At 43.0% G+C, this 18,507-nt stretch overlaps 1 protein-coding gene across 4 annotated transcripts in view; it reads left to right on the top strand.

Moving 5' to 3' along the window:
• The window catches only part of TSPAN5 (tetraspanin 5), a 91,891-nt gene that overhangs the window by 45,071 nt on the left and 28,313 nt on the right, over positions 1-18,507 (top strand). For all 4 annotated transcript variants that reach the window (XR_014223618.1, XR_014223619.1, XM_082238440.1 and 1 more), the window contains exon 2: positions 10,920-10,970. Coding sequence is in view for 2 of the 4 variants with exons in the window: in XM_082238440.1 (XP_082094566.1) it covers positions 10,920-10,970 (51 nt within the window). In the remaining 2 variants the exon portion in view is untranslated. The remainder of the gene's footprint in view (positions 1-10,919; positions 10,971-18,507) is intronic.

Below are 18,507 nucleotides of genomic sequence, written 5' to 3'. Positions count from 1 at the left end.
AACAGCAGTAGCAAGTAAGGTCTGGGGAATGGACATCTTCCACCATCCTCCTTCTCCCAAACCCTTGTAATTTCCCCTTTTCTTTTTCTTTTCTGATGTTTCAATGTTCACTTACAGTCAGCGGCCTTGAAGACCTGTTGTGAGTCAGAAGTATATAAATATTTTAACTTAAATTTACAAACTGCGTGCGAGAGACACATGTATTCACAAAATTAGACCAAAAGGCTAATGACTGCTGTCTATAGCAGTGGATGTGTCACCCTCTCTGGCTTAGTTCAGATGTAACACTAAACATTGGCTTGGGGTTAAGAGAAGTGATAATAATAATAATAATAATAATAATAATAATAATAATAATAATAAATTTTATTTATATCCCGCCCACCCCAGCCGAAGCTGGGCTCAGGGCGGCTAACAACAATCAAAATAGTTCAACATTCTAAAACATTCATTATAAAATTAAGTCTCACAGGGTGGCGGTTTTTTTGCCTATAGACCTGGCATTGCACAACACCAGTGACGGAGGTGAGTAATCCTTGCTCACCCTACCTTCGTCCCTCGGGATGGGGCGCAGATTGGAAGGGGTACGAGCATATCCATATCTCGATCCCCTTCGCCTATGACATCTGCCCCCACCGCCATACCTCCCTCGCCCCACTACGGTAGCCATAGTATGCCATAGTGAGCCATAGTAAGCATCTGGCTTGTGTGCTCCCTCTTTCAGGAGATTGGAAACTTTCTGCTTGTGTCTTAGATTTGTGTTAAAATGTGGTTAACTGTAGTTTGAAAACAGGCCGGCTTCTTAACCTATGGTTTTAGCTTGTTTCAATAAACATTACTTAATAATAATCATAGTTTATCTGGATTCATATGTTATGATGCATGTGGTTAATCCAAAATGGAGCTGAAAGCTTCCAGGCTCCTTGTGGCTGCACAAAAAGAGTGTTTGCACGCATACACAAGTCTAAGACATGTTTGTCTTGTAATTCTGAACCATAGTTTAGTGTTCCACCATCCAAACAAGGCGTCTGTGTAGAGCACAAACAAAAACAAGATTCATTTAACTTTCTGTTCTCTGCCGCTGAGGTTGTGTTTGAAAAGGTTTAAATGCTTCCTTATTGGAAATGTTCCACCCATACATTAACAATAAGGTATGATGAACTTTGAAAAATAATTTTCCATAATCCTAAGTGCAACCTCTATTGCTAAAAACTTACTGTGAAAAAAGCTGGGCATATCCTTATCCTTATATGGGCCGGGAATTCCAAAATGGAGTCTGCATGCAATTTGTGTACTCCCAGTGTTTACAGACCTCCATATACACCAGTCTCCTTCATCATGCCTTCCAAGCCTTTGCACTCTTGTTGAGCAGTGCCAATTTTTCTCCTGAAAGGCTTATGTTGAATGCGGATTAGTTAACAAATGGAGGCTATTCTTTCAGTGCTTGCAGCTAACTGATTTGTACAGCTAACTGATTGTCCCTTTAGGGGAGCTGCTTCTCCGAGGGGTTGGGTCCTATGCTGCCCTTGACGAAGAACTGGATGGGTTGGTCAAATGTGCCACCAGCCCTCACAGAAAGGGTATATTCTCAAGGCCATTATTTTACTGAAGCTAAGCAGGTTTGGTTGGTACCAGGATGGGTGGCCACCTGGGAATCACTTGCACGCTCCTCAGGTTCCAAGGCAGAAGAAAGGAGAGACATGAGCAGACCAAGTGATTTGTACATAAAATGGCAAACTTTTATTTCATATGCCAATTAAAGAGACTCTTTCAGGTTGTTCGCAATTTAGCGGAACCACCTGCGACATCGGGGCCCAGTATGGGCCACATGATCTCCTGCAATGACTTTGCAAAGTTTTTTGCAGATAAAGTCGCTCAGATTCGAGAAGAGGTAGACTCCACCGTGGGAGCAGGGCCGGGACGGGAGAGTGCTAGAGTCCTGTCTAGTCAAGTTGTGTGGGATCAATTCCAATCTGTTACCCCCGAGGATGTGGACAGGCTGCTTGGACGAGTGAAACCAACCACTTGTCTCCTTGATCCTTGCCCATCCTGGCTTATAAAAGCTAGCCGGGAAGGACTGGGCGATGGGCTTCGTGGGGTGGTGAATGCTTCCCTCCGTGAGGGAGCCTTCCCAGACCCGCTGAAAGAGGCAGTTATTAAACCGCTTCTTAAAAAACCATCTTTAGATGCAGCCATGATAGCCAACTATCGCCCAGTCTCAAATCTTCCATTCTTGGGCAAGGTGATTGAGCGAGTGGTTGCTGAACAACTCCAGGCACGCCTGGAAGAAGCGGACCATTTGGATCCCTTCCAGTCGGGATTCAGGCCTCATCATGGGACTGAAACTGCCTTGGTCGCACTGGTTGATGATCTCTGGCGGGCTAGGGACAAAGGTGAGAGCTGTTTCCTAGTTCTGCTGGATCTCTCAGCGGCGTTTGATACCATCGACCATAACATCCTTCTGGACCGTCTTGAGGGGCTGGGAGCTGGGGGCACTGTTATACAGTGGTTCCGCTCCTTCCTCCTGTGCCGTGTTCAGAAAGTGGTGGGGGGGGATGAGTGTTCAGACCCCTGGGCCCTCACTTGTGGGGTGCCTCAGGGTTCTGTCCTCTCCCCCGTGCTTTTCAACATCTACATGAAGCCGCTGGGAGAGATCATCAGGGGATTTGGGCTAGGTGTTCATCAGTATGCAGATGATACCCAGCTTTACCTCTCTTTCAAATCAGAACCAGTGAAGGCAGTGAAGGTCCTGTGTGAGTGCCTGGAGGCGGTTGGAGGTTGGATGGCGGCTAACAGATTGAGGTTGAATCCTGACAAGACAGAAGTACTGTTTTGGGGGGACAGGAGGCGGGCAGGTGTGGAGGATTCCCTGGTCCTGAATGGGGTAACTGTGCCCCTGAAGGACCAGGTGCGCAGCCTGGGAGTCATTTTGGACTCACAGCTGTCCATGGAGGCACAGGTCAAATCTGTGTCCAGGGCAGCTGTTTACCAGCTCCATCTGGTACGCAGGCTGAGACCCTATCTGCCTGCGGACTGCCTTGCCAGAGTGGTGCATGCTCTGGTTATCTCCCGCTTGGATTACTGCAATGCGCTCTACGTGGGGCTACTTTTGAAGGTGACCCGGAAACTACAATTAATCCAGAATGCGGCAGCTAGACTGGTGACTGGGAGCGGCCGCAGAGACCACATAACACCGGTCTTGAAAGACCTACATTGGCTCCCAGTACGTTTCCGAGCACAATTCAAAGTGTTGGTGCTGACTTTTAAAGCCCTAAACGGCCTTGGTCCAGTATATCTGAAGGAGCGTCTCCACCCCCATCGTTCTACCCGGACACTGAGGTCCAGCACCGAGGGCCTTCTGGTGGTTCCCTCACTGCGAGAAGCCAAGTTACAGGGAACCAGGCAGAGGGCCTTCTCGGTAGTGGTGCCTTCCCTGTGGAACACCCTCCCACCAGATGTCAAAGAGAACAACAACTACCAGGCTTTTAGAAGACATCTGAAGGCAGCCCTGTTTCGGGAAGCTTTTACTGTTTGATGTATTATAGTATTTTAAATATTCTTTTGGAAGCCGCCCAGAGTGGCTGGGGAGGCCCAGCCAGATGGGCGGGGTATAAATAATAAATTATTATTATTATTATTATTATTATTATTATTATTTTATATTGACTTGCAGCACCACCCATATTCATCACCTTTGAAAATATGGATGTCATTCAAAAAAACATTCATGGAAATATTTCTTTTGTCCATCCATGTAATATAAAGCCTTGCTTGACATTTGTTTGGCTTTCTACACAGGATGCTTGGAATATATGAATATATATATATATATATATATGAATGAATGAATATGAATGAGATCAGGTTATTAATACTGTAACAAAGATGGTTTAAAAACGAATTAGAATTATATATATTTGTGAAACACACAAGAACTACAGATATTCGATCTTCATTATTTCTGGGTGTTTTTTATGTTTTGTATTTTCTTCTTACATATAAACAAAAAGATTCAAAAGAAAAAGAAAGCCATGCTATAAATAGAAGAAAATAAATAAGGGGTGATGCTGGCATGTGAGGTAAATGTATCTTTTGCCCATCTCATGATGTTTCCATATTTTATTTTATTTTTAAATAGCAATGTAGAATCCCATGTCTTGTGTGAGGCAAGGACTTCTTTCCTCCCTTCTTTTGGGGGCTGGTGGCAGATCTACGACGCATCCTGCTATAGTTTTCATTGCCATTTGTTATGGGACTAAGGACTGCCCGATTCACTTTATCCCTTCTCAGTCTCTGAGGTCTTCGGGGCGAGGGGGCTACTGTTGTCCACAGCTCAGATGCAAAGCTTGTGCGTTCAATATTATGGTCCCCAGATAGGCTCCCTTCTCTGGTTGAACTTCTGCAATCTTTTGATCACAATCTTTTATTGTATTGAGTTACTTGCACACTTCTTAGGGATGATTGTGATTAAGCAATAGAGTATATACATTGTTGAAAAAAATTCAATAAGTAGGTGGTGGTAGTGGCTGATTTGTAAGCTGCTCAGAGTATATTTTGGAAGGGGTATCATACAACATTTAGAAGAGAACATTTAAAAAAAGAATGGAATATAGATGATGTCTCATTGTCTTGTCTTTGAAGTCTTGGATATAATTTAATAGATAATTGGCTTGTGTTATTATGTTATTACTGTTTATTTACTGCTTAATGTGGTATGAATTATATTGCTTTTTTAATTCTAGATGGAAAATAAAATTAAAGGAAGGGCTTCTGCACAGAAACTACATTAAAGCAGAAGCATTTTTATCTTGACCTTTTTAAAGTGATTTATCATTTGTACTTTGGAGAAAAAATTACTGAAATGAAGGTGGAGAGAAAAGAATCCAAAACTTCTAGCTAATGTTGCTTGAAACGTTTGAAAGGTTATGCTGAGGGCATTTGACTTTCTCTGTACTTACTGCCAAATACCTTTTATACTGACTACATTTAAAGCTTTTTCCATATATTATGGACAGCCTTTAAAATTATTTTTAAAATAATGTTGGCAGTTGCTGACCTTTTCAGGAGGTTAGTAGAGAATAAAATGTCAAGTGTACACAAAGTATTGATGAAACATCTTCAGAAATTTAGCTGATAGAGACAAAGCTTTAGATTTGACTCTCATTTTTAATTGAGTCATAGAAGAAAATGACAGTTTTCCCCCTCTTAATTACAATCTCGTACACTTCTCTATACATTCTGTCAGCAATTTCCATCCGTATATATTCTGAGCAAAGGCACAGCATGAACCACAAGGATTTATTAAAACCTTACAAAACTTAGCTATGATTACTAGAGATTTTCACAGTTGAACAATATCTTGGCTCTTTTTAATGCAATTTTGCACTATCCTCAGTGCTTTCAAACAATAGGTGCCATATATTCCTGAAGTTAAGCCTGCCATGCACTGGTTATCATTTACTCCCTGGGTCAGCATCTTGTTCAGCCTGAGGGGTGCTTTCTCTTCTGGGGAAATGTAAAAAGGGCGCACTGGCAAGAGGCGAAATGGGCCAGAGGCAAATTGGGCAAGAATGTTCAATTTCACCTTTGGATATTAGGCTAGTTTCTACACACCTGTGTTTGTTAGGGAATCATTCTGCCAGAAACAAGTAGAAGTTTCTGGAAGGTTCCAGAGTTTTCCTTTATATACGGGAGTGGCACTCTGAGCTTAATTAGCATCAGCTGGAAGTGTCAATAAAAAGACCACTCTGCTTTGTTTTTGCAGACTTCTGTCTGAAGGGTACTGCCTGTAAAATCTGCTGCAGGACTGTTCCTGTAATTTACAACATGGGGGAGATAAGAGAGACTTTGATAGTGTGATGTTAATTGCTGTTCATTTTAACAGTTGAAAAATACCTTTGCTACTGTAATGCTTGTACCTGGACAGGGAATAAAATATCTTGACCGAGACTTCACAGAGTTTGTGAGTCATCTTTAAAACAACGTCTGTTATTGTCCACTGCTTCTGAGAGAGAGAGAGAACGAAAACTCTGCTAAATTAGTTGAATGCAGTTTACCGAGGTCTCATCACACAAGTATCTGTGCAGCAAAAGTGTGATGGGTGGTGACCTGCTCTAATAGTCTTCACACGCTGCCCTCCATCTTGGGAAGCAAGAGACATTATCGGAGTTCAGTGACTTATTCCAAACAATCAAAAACATGTGGTGTGAAGCAGGGCAATTGAGAGTTGTGGCCAGCCCTACAGTGAGGTCTGGAGAACCACATTCGGCTCCATACCTCCACAGAAGAATATCCTGTTTGTGTTTAGTGTTTGCTCACCTGCCCATCAAGTCATCCCAGCTCCTCCAACTTTGGAAGCATCACCAATGTGAGTTACTGCGTCGACCTCTGAGGGAGCATCTTATTTTAATCCCAATGGGTGTGAATACTGTGGTTGGTGAGCAATGTCCCAGTTAGTCATGCAGCACAATCCTCATCCAGTTTCTTCAAAAGTCAGTCTTACTGGTTTAACTAGGACTAAGGGTATTAAGGATTATAGTTATAGATGTGGTTGGAATGACGTGCTAAGGCAAACCTTGGTTTAGTGAGACTGTGCTCTACATTTAAAGCAGTACCATGCCACTTTAAACAGTCAAACTCAGCCAAGGTTTGGCTTAGTGTGTCATCTGAACTAGGACTCATGTTTAAGCTCTTTCCTAAGCACCAGTTGTAACCAATAACAAAGCCTGACTACAGTTTGTGGTTAGTGAGGAGAGAGCTTAACTACAAATCTCAGTTTGAACAACATACTGATTCAAACCAGGCAGCAGCAAAGCAGCTGTAAGCTCCTCTCTGGAAGCCTTAGCATCTTAGTTTAGCGTCTTGTCCAAACCAGTACATACTCCCATGAATAACTCTATTGGAGAGAATCCTTTATTAGAAGAAAATAATAATAATAATAATAATAATAATAATAATAATAATAATAATGTGGTACCTCAGGTTACATACGCTTTAGGTTACACACTCCACTAACCCAGAAATAGTGCTTCAGATTAAGAACTTTGCTTCAGGATAAGAACAGAAATTGGGCTCTGGTGGAGCGGCAGCAGCAGGAGACCCCATTAGCTAAAGTGGCGCTTCAGGTTAAGAACAGTTTCAGGTTAAGAACGGACCTCTGAAATGAATTAAGTACTCAACCTGAGGTACCACTGTAATAATAATTTATTATTTATTATTTATACCCCACCCATCTGGCTGGGCTTCCCCAGCCACTCTGGGCAGCTTCCAACAAAATATTAAAATACCGTAATGCATCAAACATTAAAAGCTTCCCTAAACAGGGCAGATCTTCTGGCAAGAAACCTGGCTTTGATTTATGTGTTGGACCTGTGAAGAGAAAGAGGAAGAGTTGCTGAACCTTTGGAACTTCATAGCTCATCTGATCCATGTTGCAGTATCCTGGGTTCACTCCCTTTACTAATAATCATGCTGTGTCAAACTGTTTTGTGTTGCGTGAGAGCAGGTCCAGCTATAGTTTGGAAGCCTTCTCTATTCTGTTCCTTTGTTCTCTTCCCACATCCTGCTGTGCACCAACTGGGAGAAGTAGTTTGCAGAACTACTTGTGTGTTTACTTGTGTGGACTTTGGAGATTTGATGTCACTCCAGTTTCTTACATCATTCTAACCCATTGCTTGCGATCAGCAGGCAAGCTGGAATTGGAAAAATGAGGTAGACAAGCAGTTTTACTTACCTGTTTTATGTTTTCAGAAGCTATAATCATGGTATAGAATCAAAAGTGTGACCCAGTTAGAGTGCCTTTATAAGTTCATGCACTTGCCTCCTTTGGGCTCCTTCCCCCTCTTTCCTGAACCAGTACAGCCACATAGTGGTTGCCAGTGTTTTCAGACCAGGGGGCACATTTTGGAGAGAGGGCTGGAAGCATTGGTCACAAGATGGCTGCCATGGGGATGTGATATAACCCAAGAGAGAGTAAAATCACGGTGGAGCTTTTCTCATAATTGCATCTCCATTCGAGTAAACTTTTGAATTTCTGAAACCATGTTGTTGCAGCAGGTGGTACGGAGCTAGATTAACCAGTAGTCTGCATGTCCCAGGTAGAGAAGCATGGGAGTTCTTCTGTAGGTTTTTTTAATTAGAAACCACAATCCTACTTTCAACCCATACTTTGGCAGCTAGCATCATGGAATTTGAACCAGGCTTGTCATTTCCTAGGCCACAGACGGGACCAAGTGTTTGGCCTTCCTCATGCTTGGTGGTGATGAAGTCTCTGTGAATCCATTTTTTTATTGTTCTTTGTGGTTTGGGTGTGGAGGATCATGTCTCCCATGTCTCATGGGTTTTGTTCTTGGGTTCTCTGTGATGAGAGCCCAATGGTGTTTGTCTCCGGAGTCATGCTACTTGCAGCTAAAGGTGTCCCAGAGGCGAAGTAGGTAGAGGAGAGTGTTAAAAAAGTGCATTTCACTGTGACTCCTTCTTTTTGCCAACCTGCTTTTCAAACCACAGGGAATTTGGTCATGAACATGAACAGGTCTAGAAAAAAAGCATAAGTGCGGTGGGTATCAGTTGCTCATTTTAAAGAGCAGCTTCTGTTTCTAGTGACATCTGTATCTGTATATATTAATTTTCATGCATTTTTGGCCATTGCTGAACTCTGAAACAATACACTCAGTGTTGGCCTTGTGGAAATATAGTTTGTTAATGGATATGGTAACTAAAATGAAATATATACTAAACATTACCTCAGAGTTTGAAGACACAGCTTAAGTGCTGTGCGGAAACAAGAGCCTTTGGCAAGGCTCCTGGAAAAGTTCATAACCCTGCGATTTGGCAAGCTTTCAGGATCCTACCTGGGCCAAATGGTTCGAGGAGAGCTACATGGAAAGCAGAACCGTGTGTGTGTGTGTGTGTGTGTGTGTGTCACAAATTGTCTACAAATATTCTGAGAGTAACTCAGATTTGGGTTGCTCTCGAAGTGGCTTGATTTTATAAAACTGATGAGGCTATGTTGTTACTAATTCAATAAATTTCTAGGAATGACACTAGGTTTTGGTAAAATGTTTTGTTTTGGGGTGGGAAGGGAGCCCTGACGTTTTCTGAGCAGAATAAGTTGTTGCCACAACAATGAACAAGCTCACACAGTAACGTAACTTTGGAATTGGTTGCAGTCATGACCTTAGGATCATGACCTGCCGGGAGCCTGCTTCTCCCCACCTGGCCTGGGGTGGGGCCTGACAGGCCTCATAAGGACTGCTGCTGCTGCTGCCCAGCAAGGACGAGGGTATTTTGGGAAAAAAATTTGTCGGGAGTTTTTGCTGTTATTGATATTAATTTTTTGTATCTTTATTTTTATGTGAAAATTGTTCCGTTTGGTTATGTAGTTTTGATGTGTTTTAGTTATTTTTATGACTACTTTGCTATGTTTGTAACTATGTAATTTTTTTCATATTGTAAGCCGCCTTGAGCATTGTTTTAACTGTGGGAAGGCGGCATACAAATAGAATGATGATGATGATATTCTCCAAGAGCAAATAGGGCTTTGAAGGTTGCCACTAAGGTAAATTGCAGCTTTGCTTTTGGTGATAAAACAAAATTTTTGAGGCAGAGGAAGCTGCCCTGTATTAAGTCAGATCGTTAATCCATCTATCTCAGCACTGCTGACGCTGCCTGATGGCGGGTTTCAGGCAGGGGTCTTTAGACATCAGAGGGTGGATGTTGGAGGTTCTACATGCAAAATGTGTAGTGCATGGGTAGCATAGGCGCCGACTCCATGGGGCCTGAGGGGGCCCGAGCCCCCTCAAAAATTCGTTTGGGGGGCTCTGCCCCCCCAATAATCTCGGGCGCCCCTCCAGCAGAGCGCCACCGCCGCCCCTCCCCCAGCCCAAAATGCACAGGGTCGGGCTGCATGCCTCCTGCCCTCCCTCCCGAGCGAAAGCTCCACCCAATTTCCTTCGGAGCTGATTAATAGGCGCAGCACGCTCTCCCCATTCGCTCACGAGGAGGCGGCGCCACTTTATCTGCATATTCATGAGCTTATTTATTATTCATGAGCTTTCCTGGCCCCCCCCCCCAATATTTTTTATAAGTCCGCGCCCCTGATGGGTAGGCAAACTAAGGGCTGGGGGCTGGATCTGGCCCAGTCGCCTTCTAAATCTGGCTCACGGACGGTCTGGGAATCAGCGTCTTTTTACATGAGTATAATGTGTGCTTTTATTTAAAATGCATCTCTGGGTTATTTGTGGAGCATAGGAATTAGTTCATTTTTAAAATTCAAAAAATAGCCTGCCCCCCCCACAAGGTCTGAGGGACGGTAGACTGGCCCCCTGCTGAAAATGTTTGCTGGCCCCTGATGTAGTGTATCGCTGAGCTACAACACAACCACACAGTTGTTTGTGAACTACTGTGGATGGAGCTACAGCAAATGGGTAAACTCTTGCAACTCAACACACCATTAATTTTATCTGTTTATCAAGGTGAGCTTGATTTGCTAGCTCCCAAATCTCCAGTTTTCAATAAGTTTGCATTGATGTTTTCCCATTTCCAGGAGCTATTCTGCCCAAGACTATCATTCTTTGATCTGGATGTTGAAAAATAGCAGTAAAAAAGAAATCATTGTTACTTTTTTAAGGCTGAGCAGGGTTTTTAATCTAATCTTAAATAATCTGTCCATTTAGAAACCTTTTTTGGATTTTTTATGCTGTTGATTTCTGCCCAAATAGCCCACAAGTTTTCAATCAAATCTTTCATACGTCTGGCTGGAAGCAGGGTTGATTTTCAAATTTGGAGCTATGCAGAAATGTAATATAGAGTGATGCTTCAGTAATGTACTCCAAATATGGCCAACTGATGTGGTCAAGTCATAATTCAAAGCAACCTCTTGAAATGCTCTTACTTATGTATATATATATTTCCTTTTTCAGTTTCTGGGCATAGCATTTCTTGGAATTGGACTTTGGGCATGGAATGAAAAAGTAAGTATCACATAACAAATTGTTGAACCAATTTAAAGCTAAATCTCCTCCAACCCCAATGTTGAATGTACTGTCACCTTGCTTGGAAGGAAGTGTTGCCATCTTGTCTAGCAATAGCACACACATTGAACTATGGTCTGCAACTAGTCACAACCATATTTTCGCATCCTAGTTCAGTGGCCACCCGTAAGCGCCACCAGTCAGATAAGCAGGGCTTTTTTCAGGTGGATGCCATTGCCATTATAAGAGAACAAGGGAGGTGTTCATAGTGAGGTATGGCACCTCTTTTTCTAGAAAAACAGAACTGCAGATAAGGCTGGTTCACACATCATGAGAAACCGTGGTTTGGCATTTTCTTGAACTGTCTCATTGAAATGTTCATCACTAGGCAAAGAAGGCACTTCTGTTTCTGCCAGTGCCTCTATAACAAGTATTTGGGTGTATAAAGGATCATAAGAAGAACTAAACTACCCAGATCCTATTAGCAAAAGCAAAAAGTCCCGTTACACCTTAAAGTAGCCTTTGCTAGCCTGATGGCTTCCAGACCAGGTACCATGTTGGTGAAGGTTGGCTTAAGACCAAGCAGGAGAAAATTGTATGGTATGGAAGCTGAATGGCAATGAATTGCAAAAAATTAAAATTAAAATTAAAAAATGCAGTCAATAAAGTGATAGAGCTTAGAGGTGTTCCTGTTTAGCATATACAGTTGACCCATAACTTACACACATTTAACTCATGCACATTCAGCTTTACGTGCTTGGCAAAAATTAAAATTAAAAATAAAAAGCTGGTGGCCATCGGGGGGGGGGGCAGGAATTGGCAAGCCCATCCCCCATTGCACCCAGTGTGTTTTGACTAGCCACAGTTTTGGCTTTATGCACTATCCCTGGAACGTAACCCCACTTAAGTTGCAGGTCTACTGTAGGTAACCTTTTAGAACAGCACATTGGTGATAATTGCTGCAATAACTGTGTGAACACCTGTATGGCAGCAGGGAACCATTCACAAGAAAATAACAAAAGCACAAATACCCTAGCCGGCTAATTAATGCACACAGTGTGATTAAAAGTCCTTTGCCCTGCTTTGACCTACAAGTGATGGCACTGAACTTCTTGGTGAGCTATTATTCAGCTGTTTCATGTTGTAGTCTTCCTTTGAAGTTACTTTCTTCCAGAATGGCCACCTTAAGGTCAGTTACAGTGTGTTCTAGGAAGGCTGAAATGTTCTCCCGCTTGTTTATCTTACTAGATCTTATTAGGTTTGCCTTATATTGCAATTCAAGACACTTCCAAAGAGACTCCGCAGACTTGCTCTAGTGAGTAAAAAGCCTGTAACTTGATTTGTTAGATTAATTTACTATAGGGCAATCCCCAGGTAATCGAGCAACACATTTTTTGTTAACTTGTAAAAATGGCCAGCAGCATCTTAGAAGAGGCATTTCTTGCTGTGAAAAGACCGAAGGGGAAAACGACTGCTGTTGTGTCATCCAAAAAGTAGCATGTTATTTTTATTGTATGCAAATGTGCTTAATTAAAACTCTGTTGATTTACCCAGGTTTCTGTAATTTGGTTGTCAGCCCTAGGAAAAATATTGGAAAAAATAAAATCTATGATGTTTCTGGGCCAAGGTGGCGCACTAGATACTGGAAATAAGGCCGTATGCCAGCATTCTCCTTGAAGCGCTATATTTCTGTGTGCAAGGAGAGGCATTTTATGGTGGAATATTCAGCAATACAGTCTTGCACCTGCAGTCTGAATTAATTCAGTCCGCAAATATTGTTTTACATTGTTTTACCATGTGATGAGGAGTTCATTTGCGGTAGACTCTTCAAAGGGTGTGATAAACGTGGCTTTCAGTGACTGATCAGTCTATATTTTTAAGAGTCTTGTGTGCTACCCAGCTGTATTTATGCAATAAGCATGGTAAATTAAAGCTATTCTCACTTTTCCTGCTGTTTAAAGGCATTGTGTTGTGCACTGCATGCAGTATGAACAAAAACAGATTCCGCATTTCAGGGATGGGGGAACCTGTGACCCCCCAGATACTTTCTGGACTACAACTGCCGTCATCCATGACTATTGCTGGGGTTGATGGGAGTTGGAGTTCACAGCATCTGGAGAGCTACATCTCAGCCTCATTGTTGTTGATCTGTTAATTGCTGGTTGTAAACAGGCCAACTAACAAGCTAGCCACTCCAACCTGTTGGACACCTGTTTTCGGAAGCAGGATATTGGATTTTTCCTTATTTTTGCTCTGTGTTTGCTTGCTGATTGTAATTATGAAGAAGCTGCAGTACAGACAGCTTGATCTCAATTGAAGTCCTTAAGAAAGCTGCATAATTCTACACCTTAAGAAGAACTGAGTGGTGATTTTAATGATGTTGAAGGGGGGAAATACTTGTTCAACCATTTTATTTTGAAGTAGTTCCCCTCAAAAAAACTCTCAAAGCTTCCTTAACATCAAAATAACTTTGAACTTTATTACCATTTTACTGTGCTGTTTTTCCTTTATTTAAGAATGTGGTTGCAGACATGCTGTCTTTTGGGGGCCCGGGGTGGGAGGGGGCTGACACTTATCAAGATACCTTTAATCTCTGTTCCAGGCTAAACTGCAAACAAGCATCCTGATGGAAATGCAATCCAATTAATTTTAATGGCTTAGAAAGGGAGGCTTCTCTCTCTTGTCCTGACAACTCAAAATTAAGAGTTTTGAGCATTAAGTTATTTGTTGTAAAAAAATAATCATGGAAAGCTAGGTGCAAAAAAGTAAAATAAAATAAACAGCTCGTTAGGATTGTTTTGCTGGACTTAACCTCAGGCAGCCCATCATAAGCTGTTTAGCTGGGGTGAAAGAGAGTTGAGTGAAACAAACGTGTACCCACACAAAATAATGTTGTGTGTGTGTGTAATCTTGTGACTTTTCTTGCAGCCGTTAGGGAGAGCGGTGGAACTCGCTTGTCAGGCAGTTAAAAAGCTGCAGTTTGACAGCCAGTCAGTTGGCCCTAAAGGGGGAAACTGAAGAATTAGCATTCTAAATTGTGAACCTGAAAAGGGGATCTGTGAGGAACATGGAGGCGAGGAACCCAGAAGGCACAATGGACCAGTCAGGCCTCTTTCTCCAGCAATTTACATTGCCTTTTTCATTTTCAATTTTTCTCAGAGCTCTAGGCATGAGGGTTTTGGATTTTTTCTCCTTCTCTACCTCATTGAGTGAAAATAGTCAATAATAGAGCAGCTCCCGGACTTAATATTTAGCAAAGGAAGCCTGTACCCTAAGATTTCTCCGTAAAACTATGCCCATTGATTTAATTCTTAAACGGTAGCAATATCGCAGCGATTAGATTGCCTTGTATTTATCTCTGTTAAAAATACTGTCAAAAGAAATACATTTTATTTTTTTAAAAAACCCTCCTTTACTATATGTGCAATTCTGCACACTGTTAATAAATAATGTTCTGCATTGTGCTTGACTTTTGCATGTAGAATAAGCTTTTCCTGATGCTTTTTGGAAAGCAGGGCAAGCAATTCCTCTGTGTTCCTGTTCATATCTTCCCCCAGCCCCTTGCCAGTTTGCAGCTTGAAACTGCAAGGACCTAGCAGCAGACCACCTAGGAGCAGGTTTACTCGTGAGTTGCTTACTCATGAATAATTGGTTCCAGCTTCAGGCAAGCTGGCGAATCTACTGTAGGCCCTGCATACAATATATTCCTCACTGCTGCTGCTTTGAACAGGAGTTACCCTCAAGTAGGCAAGGCTTGCAAGGGCTATAGTGAATGTGCCAGCTGGGAAGGGCCAAGCTGAAATTGGAGCCCTCTTGGCCAACCGGATGTAACTTGACAATTTTTGTTAGAGAGCACACAATGCCATCAGGAAAGGGAGCTTTCATCAACTTGAAAGTGAGTACAGATCATTGTCTTCCCTGGGATCTAATGTTAACGGTGTGATTGACCAGAAAAAGGTATAGGAGCCAGAATAGATGATGACTTTTGTGGACAAACGGAATGCAATGGATCCCTAGGGTGGTTATATTCCCCCCTCCCCCCAATTTAGCTGTTCTTTGACAGTGGTTATAGCATTCATACTATGATCTCAAGGCACGATAACTCTTGCAAATATGTTGACTTGAATGATGGATGCATGGCAACTCTTTCAATAAAAGACACGTCATAAGTGAAGTCGTTCCAGTCCCTGAGCAAGTTTATTGTGTGTAGATCTCATTTTCTTTCCTTTTTATATTATGCCACTGGTATGTATGTGCTATACAGTGTAAAGTTCCTAGCAGTTCAGGACAGCATACATGGAGTTATCCCACTGTTATTTTTTTTAACATATCTTTGAGGTAGGTGAAAGATGTATTGCCCAATACACACTGTGTATTGCCCAAGGCCATCCTGGTACATTTCATGGATGAGCTGGGGCAATGCTGGCTCTTAGAGAGCCCCTTTTCCTCAGTGAGATTACCCCTCAGTGCATCAATCAAGGTGGTTTTTGTCAGTGGGTCCCCTGTTGGCATGTGGACCCTTGGAAGATACCCAGCTATGCTAACCTATATGCGGGCCGTGAGCAGGGTTTAAACATAGGTCCCCAATCCCAGCATTCTCTCTATTGGGCTGTTCATTAGCCCTGTTCATGTGGCAGGTTCCACTCTGATCCTGGTCTTTGCCACAGGACAGCGGGATAGTGATTGTCATAGTGTGGCAATTTCCTGACTAGGTGTAGTCTGATAGTGGCTCCTTCCTTCTACAGGTGTGAAGGACCTATTAGAATGGTGTACCATGGATAATCCAGAGACAATGGAGTACCGTTTGTGGGTGGTTCATCTGATATCCAGTTTCTTCTGGATATGGTTTCACTCCCCCCTAAAGGATTAGGTTTGCAGCTTGGAACTGCAGTTGGATCCAGTCTTACTTAAGTAAGCCCAAGTGGCTTCCAAAACACCTTTCACCAGCATCTTTTGGTGCACCAGCCTAGCCTCTGTTATCAGTGGTCTGATAACCCTGTGTTTTGAATGACTATAATGTTTTGTACATGGGTCTGTTGTTGGGAGAGTACTTGGGAACCTCAGTAAGTGTAAGGCATGGCAGCTATATTTTCTAACTGGGGCCAACAGAATCATGAAACAACTGCATTAGCTTGGCAGCATGTTTCCAGCTATAGTTCAGCGTACTGATTCTTACCTTCTTAAAGGCCCAAACAGCTCAGAGCCTGGATACCTGAAGAGGCCACCACCTTCCACATGAATCTGCCTCAGTTTTATCATCTCATTCAAAAGACCTTGTTAGAGTTCCCCACCATGTTGAGTGTGGTGGTTGGGCAAAGGGCTTCCATGTCCTGTGGCGTCCAGGATGGGAACGCTGTGGCCCTCCAGATGTTGTGCATTTCCATCCCACCACACCAACCTTGCCCATCTAATGGTGAGGTATTATGGGAGTTGTAGTTCTACAAGGGCTCTCCCCAGAGAAGCTTGGACTCCGGTGCCTTTTGCTCCCAGATGAGGAGCTTCTTATCTTCAAGATTACCGTATTTTTTGCTCTATAAGACTCACTTTTTCCCTCCTAAAAAGTAAGGGGAAATGTGTTTGCTTCTTCTGGAGCGAATGCAGGCTGCACAGCTACCACAGAAGCCAGAACAGAACAGACTGGAACGATCCCTCTTGCTGTTCTGGTTTCTGAGATTCAGAATATTTTTTTTCTTGTTTTCCTCCTCCAAAAACTAGGTGTGTCTTGTGGTCTGGTGCGTCTTATAGAGTGAAAAATATGGCATTTCTTTAGATCTGTTTGATCTGGTTTTCTGGTTGCCGCTGCTCTTTCAATTGTTCGTCTTTAAACTTTAAGCCCTGTGCCAGAAGTATAGGTTGGGAATAAGCAAGCATGGCTCCCAGCTGGTGACATGCGTTTCTCAGACCTTCAGACAAACCCTGTGCACCTCCCATGAGATGCAGGAGTGGTTCTTTGTTTTCTGAAAGGGGGTGGGAAGGGGCATTAATACGAACCAATGAATAGGGCCCTTTAAATAACTTCTGTTGCCCCGTCTTGCTACCCCTGCAAAAGCTACATTGGTTAGGAGCAGGGTGAAATGTTGCATTGTGAGTGGCAAAGAAGGGAGAGCGAGGAAAGCCCAGGCCCATTAAAAACCAACATGTCATCGTACTTTGATTTCTTTTCAGGCTCTGCATATATTTATTAGTTAGGGTTCACTGGCCCTACAGATGCATGGGAAAAGGCTACCTGCTATTCAGAAGGAAGAAAACCACCATTCCAGCAAACTAGATTTCTGGCTGTCTTCTGGAGACTGCCAACGCTCCCTTCTTTCCGCTTTTATTTTTATTCATTTTTCTTAAAAAGAACATTCTTTTTCACTTCGGACTCACCCCAAAACGTCCCTTGATTGCAGTAAAAATGGTGGGGAGAAAAGATTTTGTAGCCCCTCGGTGACAACAGCAAGGGAAAGCGCATTGGGGAATGTACGGCTAGCCCTTACGCTCTGCTTCACAGGCCTCGGCACTTCAGTTCCTAACGACATTCAGCCAGCCTCTCCATAAAAGGGTTGCTGAATTCGTCTGCACACATTTCTCTTGTCTCTTGGGGAGAGGGAGATATCTTCAGCTGCAGAACTAATTTTAATGCAAGAGAGAGAAGCCTCCTTTGGTACCTGCAGGGACCGAACACAAGAAGGAGCTCCCTAGAACAGGGATAGCCAATGTGGGACCATCAGCTGTGCTGGCTGGGACTGATGGGAGTTGAACAACGTCTCTCTCTTCTCCCTCTGACCACCCATTGTCGCTCCAGCACCAGTCTCCAGGCTCTGAGCATTTGTTCCTTGGTGGGGGGGGGGTTCCCCAGCTGGTGCCTCCCACCATTCCTCTGTGTCCAGCCAGTCTGTGACAAGCAGCTCGCATTGGCAATAAGAAAAGTAAGGTAAAGGGACCCCTGACTGTTAGGTCCAGTTGCGAACGACTCTGGGGTTGCGGCGCTCATCTCGCTTTACTGGCCAAGGGAGCTGGTGTACAGCTTCTGGGTCATGTGGCCAGCATGACTAAGCCGCTTCTGGTGAACCAGAGCAGCACACGGAAATGCCGTTTACCTTCCCGCTGGAGCAGTGCCTATTTATCTACTTGCACTTTGATGTGCTGTCGAACTGCTAGGTTGGCAGGAGCAGGAACTGAGCAACAGGAGCAACAGGCAAGCCCTAGGCTCTGTGGTTTAGACCACAGTGTCACCCACGTCCCTCAATAAGAATAGTAATCAATTCTAATTTCAAAATTTGTATTTATATAGGCAGTCCATATGTCCAAATAGATATCCAAATGAGATTGACGATTATAAGATGTACATTGCAATGTAGAAAGGGCAGCACAGACCTCAGACCGTTGAATAATGGATGGTGGGTGTTTATCCTTCTGATTTCGCATTATGAGCCTGATGCTGCCCATTGGTCCTTCCTGGTGCTTCCTACCAGCTCATATTATTATTATTATTATTATTATTATTATTATTATTATTATTAATTTTATTTTTAAAAACTGGATAGTCTGCTCC

The sequence above is a fragment of the Podarcis vaucheri genome (assembly GCF_965113315.1).
Source record: "Podarcis vaucheri genome assembly, chromosome: 9".
NCBI lineage: Eukaryota > Metazoa > Chordata > Lepidosauria > Squamata > Lacertidae > Podarcis > Podarcis vaucheri.
The sequence above is the reverse complement of the archived record's forward strand: the minus strand, read 5'-3'. Positions and strand labels throughout refer to the sequence as shown.